The sequence below is a fragment of the Phacochoerus africanus genome, chromosome 8 (assembly GCF_016906955.1).
Source record: "Phacochoerus africanus isolate WHEZ1 chromosome 8, ROS_Pafr_v1, whole genome shotgun sequence".
NCBI lineage: Eukaryota > Metazoa > Chordata > Mammalia > Artiodactyla > Suidae > Phacochoerus > Phacochoerus africanus.
Genome location: NC_062551.1, coordinates 13,398,062 through 13,412,683, shown reverse-complemented (window position 1 = coordinate 13,412,683; position 14,622 = coordinate 13,398,062). Strand labels below are relative to the sequence as shown.

General features: G+C 41.6%; 1 protein-coding gene across 1 annotated transcript in view; it reads right to left on the bottom strand.

Annotated features, from left to right (window-relative positions):
• SF3B3 (splicing factor 3b subunit 3) overlaps positions 1-14,622 on the bottom strand; it is a 54,591-nt gene that overhangs the window by 18,797 nt on the left and 21,172 nt on the right. Inside the window, exons 9-14 of the mRNA XM_047789784.1 lie at positions 13,051-13,216; positions 10,945-11,040; positions 7,697-7,769; positions 2,090-2,241; positions 1,386-1,541; positions 511-666 (exon numbers count right to left, since the gene is read on the bottom strand). Coding sequence (XP_047645740.1) covers positions 511-666; positions 1,386-1,541; positions 2,090-2,241; positions 7,697-7,769; positions 10,945-11,040; positions 13,051-13,216 — 799 coding nt within the window. The remainder of the gene's footprint in view (positions 1-510; positions 667-1,385; positions 1,542-2,089; positions 2,242-7,696; positions 7,770-10,944; positions 11,041-13,050; positions 13,217-14,622) is intronic.

Below are 14,622 nucleotides of genomic sequence, written 5' to 3'. Positions count from 1 at the left end.
TTGTTGTTGTTTTTCTAACTAAAAAAGGAACTTAAGACTTAAGCCAAAGAAACATTTAGTAGTTTTGGATCAACCTTTTTTTTTTTTGCCTTTTCTAGGGCTGCTCTCGTAGCATATGGAGGTTCCCAGGCTAGGGGTTGAATCAAAGCTATAGCCTCCGGCCTACACCAGAGCCACAGCAACACGGGATCTGAGCTGCATCTGCAACCTACACCACAGCTCACAGCAACGCCAGATCCTTAACCCACTGAGCAAGGGCAGGGACCGAACCCGCAACCTCATGGTTCCTAGTCGGATTCGTTAACCACTGCGCCACAATGGGAACTCCTGGATCAGCCTCTTTAAAGCACTGCAGAAAATTCCTGAGGTGTGCTGCTATGATAATCAGGAGAAGGAAGTAGGTGTAGATTTCAGGGCAGAACCCAGTTGATCTGAGAGAAGGACATCAGAAATGGGCCAGGTGGTTAGGTTCCAAATGGAAAGATCCTTGAAGTTGAGGGTGGGACTCACTGAGGGGTCCAGGGAGATGATTCTGACAGTGTTGTCCACGAGCCCTACAGCCAAGAAGCGGGACCGCTGCTCTCCAGGGGGCACATTGGCCAGACTCATGCACACCACATCTGCAGACATCTCCTTTCGCTCTGTGTACTCGTTCAACTGTCCTGACTATAGGAGTGAAGAAACAAAGAGGTCACAAACCACTCCAACTTGCCCTGAAACCTAGGGCCTGAGGAAGAAAGGGGGCTTCAGTTACTTTTTGTTTCCTCTCACTTGTCTTACTACAATCAATGACCAAGAATTTCTCTACTTGAGGTTCCATGACTGAACTCTACAGCCTAATGGCAAGCAAAATCTGACAAGAGAATGAAAAGACCTTTGACATTTATTATGCACCACAATTTCCTAAGCCAACACAGCTCTCAGGAAATGGAAATATATAAAACTGTTTATCTATTCATGCAAACAGTTGGGATCAAAGAGAATTCAAATATGGCAACTAAAGACAAAAAAATTCAATCCTAGGTATAGTTAGACTATACAAGTTGGCCATATCTAGAGACTTCCTGAGAGCACAATTAAGTATACCTAAAACCTTCTACATAAAAGTTAAAATTTCTGAGATTCAGATTGCAGAAATTAAATGTATGGCAAAGAGTTGGTTAAAAAAGTATGAAGGGCAGAAAAAGTGTTTCACTGCTAAGATGGGCTTTCATAACTCCAACGAGAAAGACATGAAAACCTATCCACCTCCAACCCCTCTTCTGGACAATTTCCCTCCTCAATATTCTTTCTTGTGAATATATAATTTAGATATCTGGACCCAAAGTCCATCTTCACCTCTGAACCCTGTATTAAATCCCACAGTGAAAAGTAAAATCACATACGGGATCCATCTCAAAATAGACCAGCTCTCCTCCCGTCAGGGCAATCACCACCTGTCGCTGGTTCACTGCACATTTTACAATTGTTTTCTTTCCAGGAGTCTTCCACTCGTTGACTCTCTTGTCTGCTCGTATGTGCCGAATGCCATCAGGATACACCTAGAGGTAAAAAAACCTGACTTCAGCAACTTGATGCATTACTCAAGCATGACCCTCACACTTACCACACCTGTCAGATCTAGAGGCATCTTTACATTTGAGGCACCAGCTGGGTCAATGACAGAAAAGAGCTAAGAGGTCTCAGGCAAGGTTAACTTCAAAAAAGCTCATGGGGTTTTTGTGTGTTTGTTTTGGGGCCCCACCTGTGGCATATGGAAGTTCCCAGGCTAGGGGTCAAATCAGAGCTGTAGCTGCCGGCCTACACCACAGCAACACTGGATCCAAGCAGCATCTGGGACATATGCCGAAGCTTGGGGCAACACCGGATCCTTAACTCAGTGAGTGAGGCCAAGAAAAACCTACATCCTCATAGAAACTAGTTGTGTTTGTTACTGCTGAGCCACAGTGGGAACTCCCAAAAGCTCATGTTTTGCAAAATCTACTTCTAAGAAGTTAAAAGCTCATTAATGTGAACCCAGCAATCTAACATAACAAGGTCAGAGGACAAAGTAGGTGAGTAGGTAATAAGCAGCTCTGAGAATCCTCACCTGCACCAAGGCATCATCTCCTAACAAGGAACACGACAAGGTTGGGGTAGTGCCCAGAAACCCAGAGTCAGTCACTTCTTCCACAGTTTCTCCGATGGACAACACAAGTGTGGCATTCACGAAAGACACAATGATGTAGGCATCAAACTCATCTGAAAAGAAAAAAAGAAGTTGGTTAGCTAAGAACTCAGTAGCTACAAAGCCAAATGAGACACACTAAGTTTTCTCTTCAGAAACCTTCCAAGGCACTTCTATGTGTAGTCATCACAGTCATGTGGCAAATAGCATAGAATGATCCAAAAGATAATTGATGGTCACAATAGCCTAGCGATATACTTTGCTTCTTTAAATGACTAAATAATAAATAGAGGAGACATGCCCACATCTAATACCTTTGAAAACTAGTATTTTGAGACATTTGCTAGAAAAATGCAAGCAGACAAAGCAAGAGGAAATTTTGTGTACTACAATATTTGTATGTATCCAAGCTAGAGTTTGCTCATTTGTGCCAGATGCCAATCCATTCTTAAGAGATACTCCCTATAACCAAGAAAGGCTACCAGGCTACCCATCCTCTTCCAAATGAAGCTTATGTGGGAACATAAGACCCAATGAATAAAATAAAGATGACTTAAGCCTCTGGGACTAAATCATTCCACGGTTGGAAACTGAGAATCCTAGGATGTCCCAATATGAATATAAGAACACTAGATAATATGTGCGTGTGAAGTTTATATTGTCAGCCCTTGACCTCTCTAGTTTTTCATGTTTAAAAATATAACTGTTCAGTGGTCATGAGCAATTTTATCTAATCTTTCGTTTAATACAATATTTTTGGATAAACCAACACCAATCACTTTTTCAAGGTCAAAAGTACTCAGACAACACCAAAAGTTTCTCACGCATATCTCATAGTTAAAAAGCTGTCTATTTCCCATACAGTCCACCCAACAACATAAAACAGCTACTGTGTCTCCCACATCCAGCACACTGTTTGGCATAAAGCTTGATAAATGTTCACTTTTTTAAAGAACAAAGATTTGTGTACTTTTCATTTGAATTTTCTGTATCAATTCCCCTTTCTGTCCCCTTCAAACAGAAATCAGGCGAACGAGGGACAGAATGACAAGGTACAAAATTGGAGTGGCTACCTCATTCTTAGCAGAAGAAGCTAAAGGACTGTGATTGCCTGGGCCCTTGTCAGAGCTCAACACCATAAAGCCTGAGCCACCCCCCACATCAAGGACAGTTGGGATTTTGATTGCTCACAAGGTGGTTCAGCTGAACTAAGGTTACTTGGTAAGTTCAGCAGAATCAGTCTTCTTTATAGAACACGGGATCAGGAGAAAATTTATTGGGAATTTCCTGATGGTCTAGTGGTTACGACTCGGTGTTTTTACCACTGTAGTCTGGGTTCAATCCCTGGTCTGGGATCTGAGATCCCACATTAAGCCACTGCATACTGCAGAGGGGGGGGAATCATTATTGGTGTAACCTATAGTAGCATTCTGACCTATTAGCAGGACGTAAAATCAATTTGGTGGATTGCAATCAGCATTTTAAAATAGAAATATATAGAAATATAGTTTATGAAGATACTTCACACATACTAAGGGTAAGTACTATTCTGCAAAAACTTCTGTTTCTGTTTACAATATGTGTGTGTACCGAATGGGTGGCTGAAAGGCAAGAATCAAAGATCTTTCCTGACAGGTGTAATCTAATGGCTAAACCAGGAATCCAGAGTTAAGAGTTCAACTTTGAAATCAAAGGGAGTAACACAGGACAACCAGATAGTTGGTTTTACATTATTTTGTTCTAAACTATCAACATGTACCACATGCCTGGGACACCTTATAAGCTAGCTTTGTAAGACCACACTGTTCAATATCATAAAATATTTACTACAGACATGATTATTCCTGAAGTGGATGTCTTAATAACTTACAACAAAACCAACACCAGTCTCCACGCAACACCAAACTTGGAAGCTTACTCCAGCTCTCAGTTTTTGAACTGGAAATTTCTGGTGTGTAAAAATAACAGGAATTGCTTAATTTTAACATTATATGAATACTGTGTCCTTTCCCACGTTTTCAACACTTGAAACCCAATACCTCAAAAGCAGTGCCAGAACAAATTAAAGCCAAACAACAAAGGGCTCTAACTGGCCAGGAATTTTTTTATTTTTTATTTTTGCTTTTAATGGACACATCTGCAGCATATGGAAATTCCGAGGTTAGGTAGGGGTTGAATAGGAGCTACAGCTACCAGTCTACACCATGGCCACAGCAACGTGGAATCTGAGCCACATCTGCGACCTACACCACAGCTCAGGGCAATGTCGGATCACCAACCCGCTGAGCAAGGCCAGGGATCAAACCCAAATCTTCAAGGATTCTAGTCAGATTAGCTTCCACTGTGCCATAAAGGGAACTCCATAACTGGCCAGGATTTTGACCTCTTCCTTTAGTTAAAGGAAAGCAAGAGCTTCCAGAAAAGAAACCATAAATTTTTAACTTACATACAAAGAATAGGGGGACTGAGGAAAAAGGGCTGCCTTGGTCCTTACCTTCCCTTTGATTCAAGGCCTCAAACTGCTCCGATATAAAAACGGAGATGCTCATGGACTTAAACAGGGTCTTAAATTCACTGGGCAGTTCAACAAGCAATAGAACGACTGACACTTGAAAGGTGCTTTACATCAGAGATTTCCTCAAAATATCCACTACCCTGTGAATACTAAGCACACTGTAACTTCTACCCTTTCCATTCTGGTCCAGGAGGACCAGGAGCAGATTAGCTGCCCTTGTGTCCTAGGCAGGTTATAAGGTAAAAGGTGGAATCCAGAACAAAATCAAGCTTCTATGGCAAGTAACAATGAATATTTATATTGCCTTCTTCCAGCGGTTACAAATTTCATATAAAAGAACATTAGTTCACACCTCAGTGAAGACTCAGAGTTTGAGAAGGCATCTTTGTCTCAGTTACATAGGACTTACATCTGTCTGAGCACTGAAGAAACAGCCCAGACGAAGGAATGCTTTACTCTTCTTTCCCCTCAGTATCTCAGGCTCAACAAACAGCCCACTCCAAAGGGTAAAGTAAGTGACCAAATGATTTAGGTCTCTAATCTCATTCTCACTCTAAATTCAAACCACTCAATGCTTGTCTTGCCTCAACACAGACCTGATTATACTCAAATTTAAAAAGGGGGGGGGGCGCTTCACCAAGGCATAATCTTTCACTCAGTACACCTGGGAGAGTATGAAGTTAAGGTTTTCCTTTGGCTTAATGAGAAATAAATTAATCATGTTCCATATCCTGTGGCAGAAAGTAAGAGAAGCTAATTCCTGTCTCAGACTATTTAAAGTGAAGAAAGAGGGATGTGCACCACTGCAGTGCACACGGACAGCCAACTGCAAAGTCACCCTCTGAGAGATGCTATCAGAGCAGCCTCAATATATTGAGCAGTTCCATCTCCCTGGGAAAACTCTAAGACCCCGTGGTAGACCCTAGCAATAGGTACACACCTGTGGTGATCAGCACCTTCACCCGCCACCTGTGGAAGAGAAAAAAAGGCTTGGTATTGGTAGTGTGCATCACCAAGTACCAGCCAAGGTTAGTAGTTGCCTGGAAGACTACAGTGTGTGTGGACATGTGGAATGTTCACTCAACAGTAACTCGGGATGTGGAAAGAGAATGAATAGAAAGAACCTGACCCATTTTTGTGGGTGATCGCCCAAATTATAGTTTCTAAAGAGCAAAATTCACCAGGATATAATCATTTCTTGGACTTTGATATTTAGAGAAGAAAAAATTTCAGCTACAAGTTTGTCATGCAACATACTGCTCCTCCCTAACTTACCAAACATCACCCTAAATGCTTTTCCTGATTCTCAAACAGATGCCTATCCCCTCTCCTCCAATACTTCCTAGCAACAGCTTATGCCTTCCATCACATCAGAACAAGAGTTTTGTAGCCTTCTTTTATAGATGGCACATGCTCTGAAAGTAGAGATCCTACCTTAATTATTCTGAGTATAAGGTAGACTTGAAAGACAGCAGGATGAGAAAACTTTTCCTAGAAAACCACAACATCCCACACTCCCACTGCAGGATTAATCAAATGGACACTGGACTGGGATTCGAGAGAAAGGGCTTTCAGTCTCTAATGGCCGAGGTGTGGTATCTTGGGACAGTCAACCCTTGTGATTATCTGTCTTCATAAAAATGAGAAGTTACTTTTCTGCAAATCTAAATCTATTTTACAATAAAGTTTAATAAATAAAAACAAAAACCAAACAAAAAAGAGGAGCACACTAGGTTTTTTCTAACAGCTCTAATTCAAAAAGTCAACGTAAAATGTTTTCAAGAGCTTATTAATATCAACCAGCCACCAAGCTAATAGTAAACATCAACCCTAACCAGTTTCTTTGTGAAGAGACTACACAAAATGGGAAAATCTTTCAAAACTAACCATCCAGTAATTATCTTAGCTAAAACGAACCTTCTAATGTCCTATTCACTTTTTCTTTTTTTCTACTCAATTCAGATTGGACTCCAATCCACACGAAAACAAAACCTACTAAAATGTGTATTATACTATTAGAAAGATGTTTCCCTCCTACACATTTCCCAGCCCTTAAATTTGTTCCATATAACCAAAACATCTAAATATTGGGAAGACTTCCAACGGTTTTCTTGAAAAAGCTTTGTATACTGGCCAATCCCACATTTCTGAGGGAAGAATAGGAAAACGAAGTCTAGGAACAGAAATGATCTACAACCCCAAAGAATCAAAGGGAAAATTAGAATTGAGTAAAATTCTGTTGCCACAAGACCTTCCTGCACTACCTCACATTTTCACATAACTTTCATTATTTTTAGGATGAGGTAATCTTTTTTTTTTTTTTTTTTCCGGTCACGCCCGCAGCACATGAAAATTCCTGGGGCAGGGACTGAACCTGTCCACAGTTGCAACCTATATGCTACAACTGTAGTAATGCCAGATCCTTAACCCACTGTGCCACAAGGGAACATCCGAGGTGACCATTTTTATCCAGCTCAGACTTCCTCTTTCCTCCATCCCTTCTTTTCCACCCACTCTTAAAAATTCTGATTCCATTCAATCAATCTCCACTTTCCTTAAGCACAACTACACTCACTGAGCAGGACATTAACAAGTTTTACCAAATCTCTTAATAGCCAGAATAACACTTTCAATTCCACCGCAATTTCAGCACAATAGGAGAATATTCAGTTAAAAAAAATGAAGCAAGAAAGTTTCCCTTACACAGATAGAGTAAGTATCCTAAAGATGAATTCAAAGAGCATGATATATGACAGCTCTATCTATGATACTGAGGTGTATATATACTGAATATTAACAGCCACCCTATGCACCCCTTATCCATTTGCACAAAAAGCTGTAAATGAAGACATCCTGACTGGGAGACTCAAAAACATGGTGTTGGGCTAGAAGAAGTTTCTAACATACAGTGCTAAATGAAGTGATTTCAGTGTACTATGAATGCAGCCTCTTGAGCCTTCTATTGTCAATGGCACCCAGACCCTCATTTTGACTGTAGGTAAAGGGCTGCTTACCTTCAATGTGCCGACGCACTGTCCAGACAGCATTGGGGTTACCAGGTAGCTCTGAAACAGCCATTTCTGATACCTGATAGGAGAGAAGAAACAGATCCACTGAGCATGAAACTCAGCTCCTTGCTTACACTATACCAGATAATACAGTCCCAATGTGGCAGTGATAAAACACTGTATACTGACTGGATTAAAAGAATGGAACCATCTAGTCAAAAAAGAACATAAGAACCAAAAGGCCAGAGGTATTGATAATCAATCCCCTTACAGATTTCTGCAAAAAGCGTGATGGAATATTTGGGATAACTACTATACCCAAGACCAAACACTTCCTTTGGATGTAACATGCCTGCAACCTCCTCAAAAAGTGAGCATGTGGGAATGAAACAAGCCATTTAAGGTCAGCATCCTGGGGAAGTTCCCTTCGTGGCTCAGCAGTTAAGGATCCTGACTAAGATCCACGAGGATACAGACTTGATGGCTGGCCTTGCTCATTAAGGATCTGGTGTTGCTGTGAGCTGTGGTGTAGGTTGCAGACACTGCTTGGATCCCACGCTGCAGTGGCTGTGCCAGAGGCCAGCAGCTGTAGCTCCGATTAAACCCCTAGCCTGGAACTTCCATATGCCACAAGAGCGGACCAAAAGCAGAAAAATTAAAAAAAAATAAAAGAATAAAGTTAGCATCCCATTTCTTTTGCTAGCTCCCATAAAGCCAAATTCCATCACTCTTCACAGGATAATTCAAATGCCACATCCTTTAGGAAAAATCTTCCTTTATTCTCTTAGCTGGCAGTGATCTCTCCCTCCCATATGGTCTCACAGGAATCACAATTACCACCACAGAGGAAACCTATATAAAAACTGAAAGGAGGAGTTCCCGTCGTGGTGCAGTGGTTAACGAATCCAACTAGGAACCATGAGGTTGAGGGTTCGATCCCTGCCCTTGCTCAGTGGGTTAACAATCTGGCGTTGCCGTGAGCTGTGGTGTAGGTTGCAGACGCGGCTCGGATCTTGCGTTGCTGTGGCTCTGGCGTAGGCCTGCGGCTACAGCTCCAATTTGACCCCTAGCCTGGGAACCTCCATGTGCCGCTGGAGCGGCCCAAGAAATAGCAAAAAAAAAAAAAAAAAAAAAACTGAAAGGAGATCCAGTAACTCCAGTCCTGGGCACACATCCAGACAAAACTATAATTTGAAAAGATACATACACCCTTATGTTCACAGCAGCACTATTTACAATAACCAAGTCATGGAAGTAACCTAAATGTCCATCAACAGATGAATGGTTAAAGAGATTATGGTACATACAATGTACTATTACTTGGACATAAAAAAGAATGAAATAATGCCATCTGTAGCAGCATGGATGGACCTAGAGATTACCAAACTAAGTAAATCAGAAAGAGAGACAAAACACTATATATCGCTATGTGGAATCTAAAAGACAACAGGAGTTCCCACTGTAATGAAGCAGCTTAAGGATGAAACATTAATGCACCCGTGGTGTAGGTCACAGCCCCGGTTCCAATTCCATCCCTGGCCTATTTCCATTTGCCACAGGGGCAACAGAAAAAGAAAAAAAACAATGAAAAGTGCTAAGAGTTTGGAATTCTCCTGTGGCACAACAGGTTCAGGATTTGGCATTTTCACTGCAGTGACTGACTTAGGTTGCTGCTGTGGTATGAGTTCCGATTTCTGGCCCAGGAGCTTCCACGTGACACGGGTGTGACCAAAAAAGAAAACAAAAGAACAAAAAAGTGATGGAGTTCTCCGTGGTGCAACGGGGGCCAGCGGCATCTCTAGAGCTCTGGAACACAGGTTAGATCCCTGGCCTGGCACAATGGGTTAAGATTCCAGCATAGGGTGCAACTGCAACTCAAATATGATCCCAGGCCCGGGAATGCCATATGCCATGAGGTGACCAAAAAAGAAAAAAACAAGAATTTTTAAAATTAAAAGGAAAAAAAAGTGACCTGAGGAATTGTTTTGTCCTTTCTACTAGATTTTTACGCTCTTTAATGTCAGAGTCAAGAATCCTCTGAATATCCTATAGGTTCTCAAATGAGAGTAAATGAAATATCTAAGATGAACTCGAAAATGATCTAGAGAGGAAAACTGGATGTGGATTATACATGAACTCTTCTGTACTATTCTTACTATACATCAGTAAATCTTAAAACCATTCTAAAATAAAAACTTCATTAACTATTTTTTAAATGACATAGACATAAAAAAATTATGCAGCCTAATATATTGTGCTAGATAACTACATTTTACAGGAAGAACTCAAGTATATACATGAAAGGCATTTCTTCTGTTGGTTCACTGACATAATAGCAAGAATACCTGATCATGGTACAGGAGAACCCTGGAAAACTTCATCCTCAGTAAAACATAAATGTCAGCTATACTACACTCCGTACACCAAATGTAGTACCTGATAGTGACCCTGCCCAACTGAGACCATAATCTAGCTAGACAACAAAGTTCAACGAAAAGACAAACAAATCAATGTTCAACAATTTAGAAGGAATTTTACATATAACACAGACTTTTTATAGAACTGGAAAAAAGGAAGGGATAGAGGACTTTAAAAAAAAAAGATTCTTAAGACTTCCTGCTGTAGCTCAGCAGTAACGAACCCAACTCTGTATCCGTGAGGATGCAGGTCCAATCCCAGGGCCCCTTTCAGTGGATTACAGATCTGGCAATGCCACAAGCTGTGGCACAGGTCATAGACACAGCTCAGATTCCACATTGGCTGCTGTGGCTGTGGTATAGGCTGGCAGCTGTAGCTCCCCTAGCCAAGGAACTTCCATATGCCATAGAAGACGACCTAAAAAGGAAAAAAAAAAAAAAGAAAGAAAGAAAGAAACAGAATAGGAACATGGAAATAGGGAAAGAAAATATTTTTATTACAGGAAGTTCCCGTTGTGGCACAGTGGAAATGAATCCGACTAGCATCTATGAGGCTGCAGGTTTGATCATTGCTCTCATTCAGTGGACTGGGGATCTGGTGTTGCCATGAGCTGTGGTATAGGTCACAGACGTGGCTCAGATCTGGCGTTGCCAGCAGCTGCAGCTCTGATTTGACCCCGAGCCTGGGAACTTCTATATGCCACTGTGTGGCCCTAAAAAGCAAAAAAAAAAAAAATAATATTAAATACATGTTTAATCTCATCAGAACAAAGCCACTGGCTGCTTTGTCAATGCAACCTCCAAATCCTACAGATGATGGAGAAAGCCCAATTTTACCTCAAGTCCATGCCTTAAGACTCTCAGAGATGACCGGGGTCCCCTACCGCAGGCCACATAGAGCTGTGGAGTGTCTTCATTGGCCAGATCAGCTATCTGCACAGAGAAATTTAGCGGGAAAAAAATGTTTACTTGTGCTAATTTTTCACACTCAAGCCTCATTATTCTCAGGGGGACAAATCACTTTTTAAGTTTATTAGGCTTAAATACTGCTACTGGCCCTTTGGCCATGGAGTGAAAAAGACCCAAGTTCAAAAGCAAGCCAGTTTGAAGCATTAAGTTTACCAAGAAAAAAAGACTTGTATCATTTCTCAAGTTAACAAAGTATTTTTTTACAATTAAATTGTTATATAACCTGAAACTGAAATTTTAACACTCCCTTCCAACTAAAAATATAGATAATAAACTATATTATTGCTGTCTCTGTCACCAAGGTTAAAAGTTTATAGTCACTTCCAATTATCATTTCCCTCATCACTTCTTCAAAATTACATTTATTAGATCTGCTGTTAGAATGCATATGATGGAGTTCCCGTTGTGGCGCAGTGGTTAACGAATCCGACTAGGAACCATGAGGTTGCAGGTTCGGTCCCTGCCCTTGCTCAGTGGGTTAACGATCCGGCATTGCCGTGAGCTGTGGTCTAGGTTGCAGACGCGGCTCGGATCCTGTGTTGCTGTCGCTCTGGCGTAGGCCGGTGGCTACAGCTCCGATTCAACCCCTAGCCTGGGAATCTCCATATGCCGCGGGAGCGGCCCAAGAAATAGCAACAACAACAAAAGACAAAAAAAAAAAAAAGAATGCATATGACCATAGATGCCCAGACGTTCCTATGATATATCTGACAAACTACTGGGAAAGTGTGCACCTGGTCATTTGCCACCAAATGGGGAAGCCGTGTATTACTGTACTAAAGATGCGGATTCAATCCCAAGGCAAGTCAATGGGTTAAAGGACCTGGCATTTCCACAGCTGGGGCATATGTCACAACTGAGCCTCAGATGTGATCCCAGGCCAGGAATTTCCAAGTGTCATGGGGCACCAAAAAAGGGGACAAAAAGTTACTTGTATTGCAGTTTTGTCAAACTATACAATTAAAATGAAAATTCTTGAGTGTCTGTAAGGCAGTGCAGCCTACGAGAACATGGATGAGCATGCAGGGTTATAAGCTTACAACAGGCTTCACAAAGATTTCTTTTAAAAATTACCTATTTTAAATGCACCACCTTGTTATTTAGTAACCTATTAGAGTAGCACATATATTACTTTTTCATAACTTAAAAAATAATTGACTATCTTGGCTACCACATGCTTATTACTTCATGCATTTAAAAATATTATTCACAGAGAATATTCAGATGCTTCACCAGGCTAGTAAATAGACACAAGGCAGAGTTTCCATTGTGGCTCAGTGATAAGGAACACGACTAGCAGGAGGCAGGTTTGATCCCTGGCCTCGCTCAGTGGGTTAAGGATCCAGCATTGCCACGAACCGTGGTGTAGGTCGCAGATGCGCCTCGGATCCCGAGTTGCTGCAGCTGTGGTATAGGCCGGCAGCTGTAGCTCTGATTCGACGTCTAGCATATAAGCAAAACTCTCTCCCACTAAGCGTAATCATCTAGACAGGGTAGGGTGGTGCCTAATGGTAACTGGAACCCCGGGAATCCAGAACACAATGGCATGCTAAAATTTCTGCCACACCTGAGCATCGCTAGTGGGAAACAAAATTCCCATTAATTGGAGTTAAAACTTTGAAACTCATTCAGATTCAAAAACATTTGGTTGGGGAGTTCCCGTTGTGGCGCAGTTGTTAATGAAGCTGACTAGGAACCATGAGGTTGCAGGTTTGATCCCTGGCCTTGCTCTGTAGGTTAAGGATCCGGCGTTGCCGTGAGCTGTGGTGTAGGTTGCAGACGCGCTGCAGACGTGGCTCGGATCCTGTGTTGCTGTGGCTCTGGCATAGGCCAGCGGCTGAAGCTCCAATTCAACCCCTAGCCTGGGAACCTCCATATGCCGCGGGAGCGGCCCTAGATAAGGCAAAAAGACCAAAAAAAAAAAAAAATTCTGGTTGGCACTGCTCATTATGGAGTGACTGGAAAGACACATACCTGGCAAAACAAAATGGGAGAGAGGCTGTCCAACTCATCGACCAAAACAAGGTTTTTGAGTGGTCTTGGCTGAAAGAAGAATGTGTCTCCTTCTTCCAGAGGCATGGCAGATGAAAACTCAGGTTCTTCATCATCATCTCCAAGATGTGCAATCTGATATAAGTAACTGGGAAGAAACAAAGATTTCAGTTGAAATATTTTCTATCTGATGTACAACATGATAAATATAATTATCACTGCTATAACTTAGGTACAAAAATTGTCGTGAGTAAATCCTAAGAGTTCTCATCATGAAGGGAAAAACATTCTATTTCTTTAATGATGTACTAAATGAGATAAACTGTGGTAATCATGAAATGATGTATGTTCCAATTATTACGCTATACACCTTAACTTCTGTGGTGAGGGTTTGATCCCTGGCCCAGGAACTTCGACCTGCCATGGCTGTCCCCACCCCCACCCCCCAAAAAAATTCTGTCTGAAGATGTGTGCCATCAACATAATGTTCATAAATCACTTTACCATTGAATCACTATCTATTGTTTGAGATCTCTGCTTATCTGACTGGGGTTTTCTATTTTTTTAAAAAACAGCCATAAAGAAATTAATACTTAATTCAAACTGATATAGTGGCAGGACCTTAGAATCACAGTGGTTAAAAGTACTAGGATTCCAGGAGTTCCCGTCGTGGCACAGTGGTTAACGAATCCGACTATGAGGTTGCAGGTTCGATCCCTGCCCTTGCTCAGTGGGTTAACGATCCGGCGTTGCCGTGAGCTGTGGTGTAGGCTGCAGACGCGGCTCGGATCCCACGTTGCTGTGGTTCTGGTGTAGACTGGCAGCTACAGCTCCGATTAGACCCCTAGCCTGGGAAACTCCATATGCTGCAGGAGTGGCCCAAAGAAATAGCAAAAAGACAAAAAAAAAAAAAAGTACTAGGATTCCACTAGGTTTGAATCCTAGTTCTGCCCCTTATCTGGCTGCATATTATTAATCTCCTCACTTGCTTCATTTAGAAAATTTAACAGCACCTTCCTGTAGAATTCAATGAGTATTCAGAATATAGTACTGCACCTGATAAGCAGCTGTCAAATAAAATGAAACATGGATAAATGAAATCCAAAGAAAATCTATAACCACTTCCTATTTTAACCAACAACCAGTCCAAATCTAACGAAACACCAAGAACTGATGACTTTGAAAAAGTATGCAAATATTACAGTATTATTCCTGAAAACAAAACATATCCCATAACGGAGTCACTTTGCTACACAGCAAAAATTAACACAAACTTTTTGTTCAGGTAGAGATGTCTACATACAGATGATAAAGATCACCTGACAAAGATATTTTCACAGGTAGTTCCCATGTGGCAGGGCAGGTTAAGGATCTGGCACTGCCAAAGCTGTGGCACAGGCTGCAACTGCAATGTGGGTTCAACCCCCAACCTGGGAATTTCCACATGCAGTGGGTCAGGCCAAAAAAAAGACACTTTCAGATAAGCAAAAGAATGCTGGGTTCACTATCTCTATCACAGGAAAAGGTTACTTTGACTAGCTAAAGTGTGCTTCA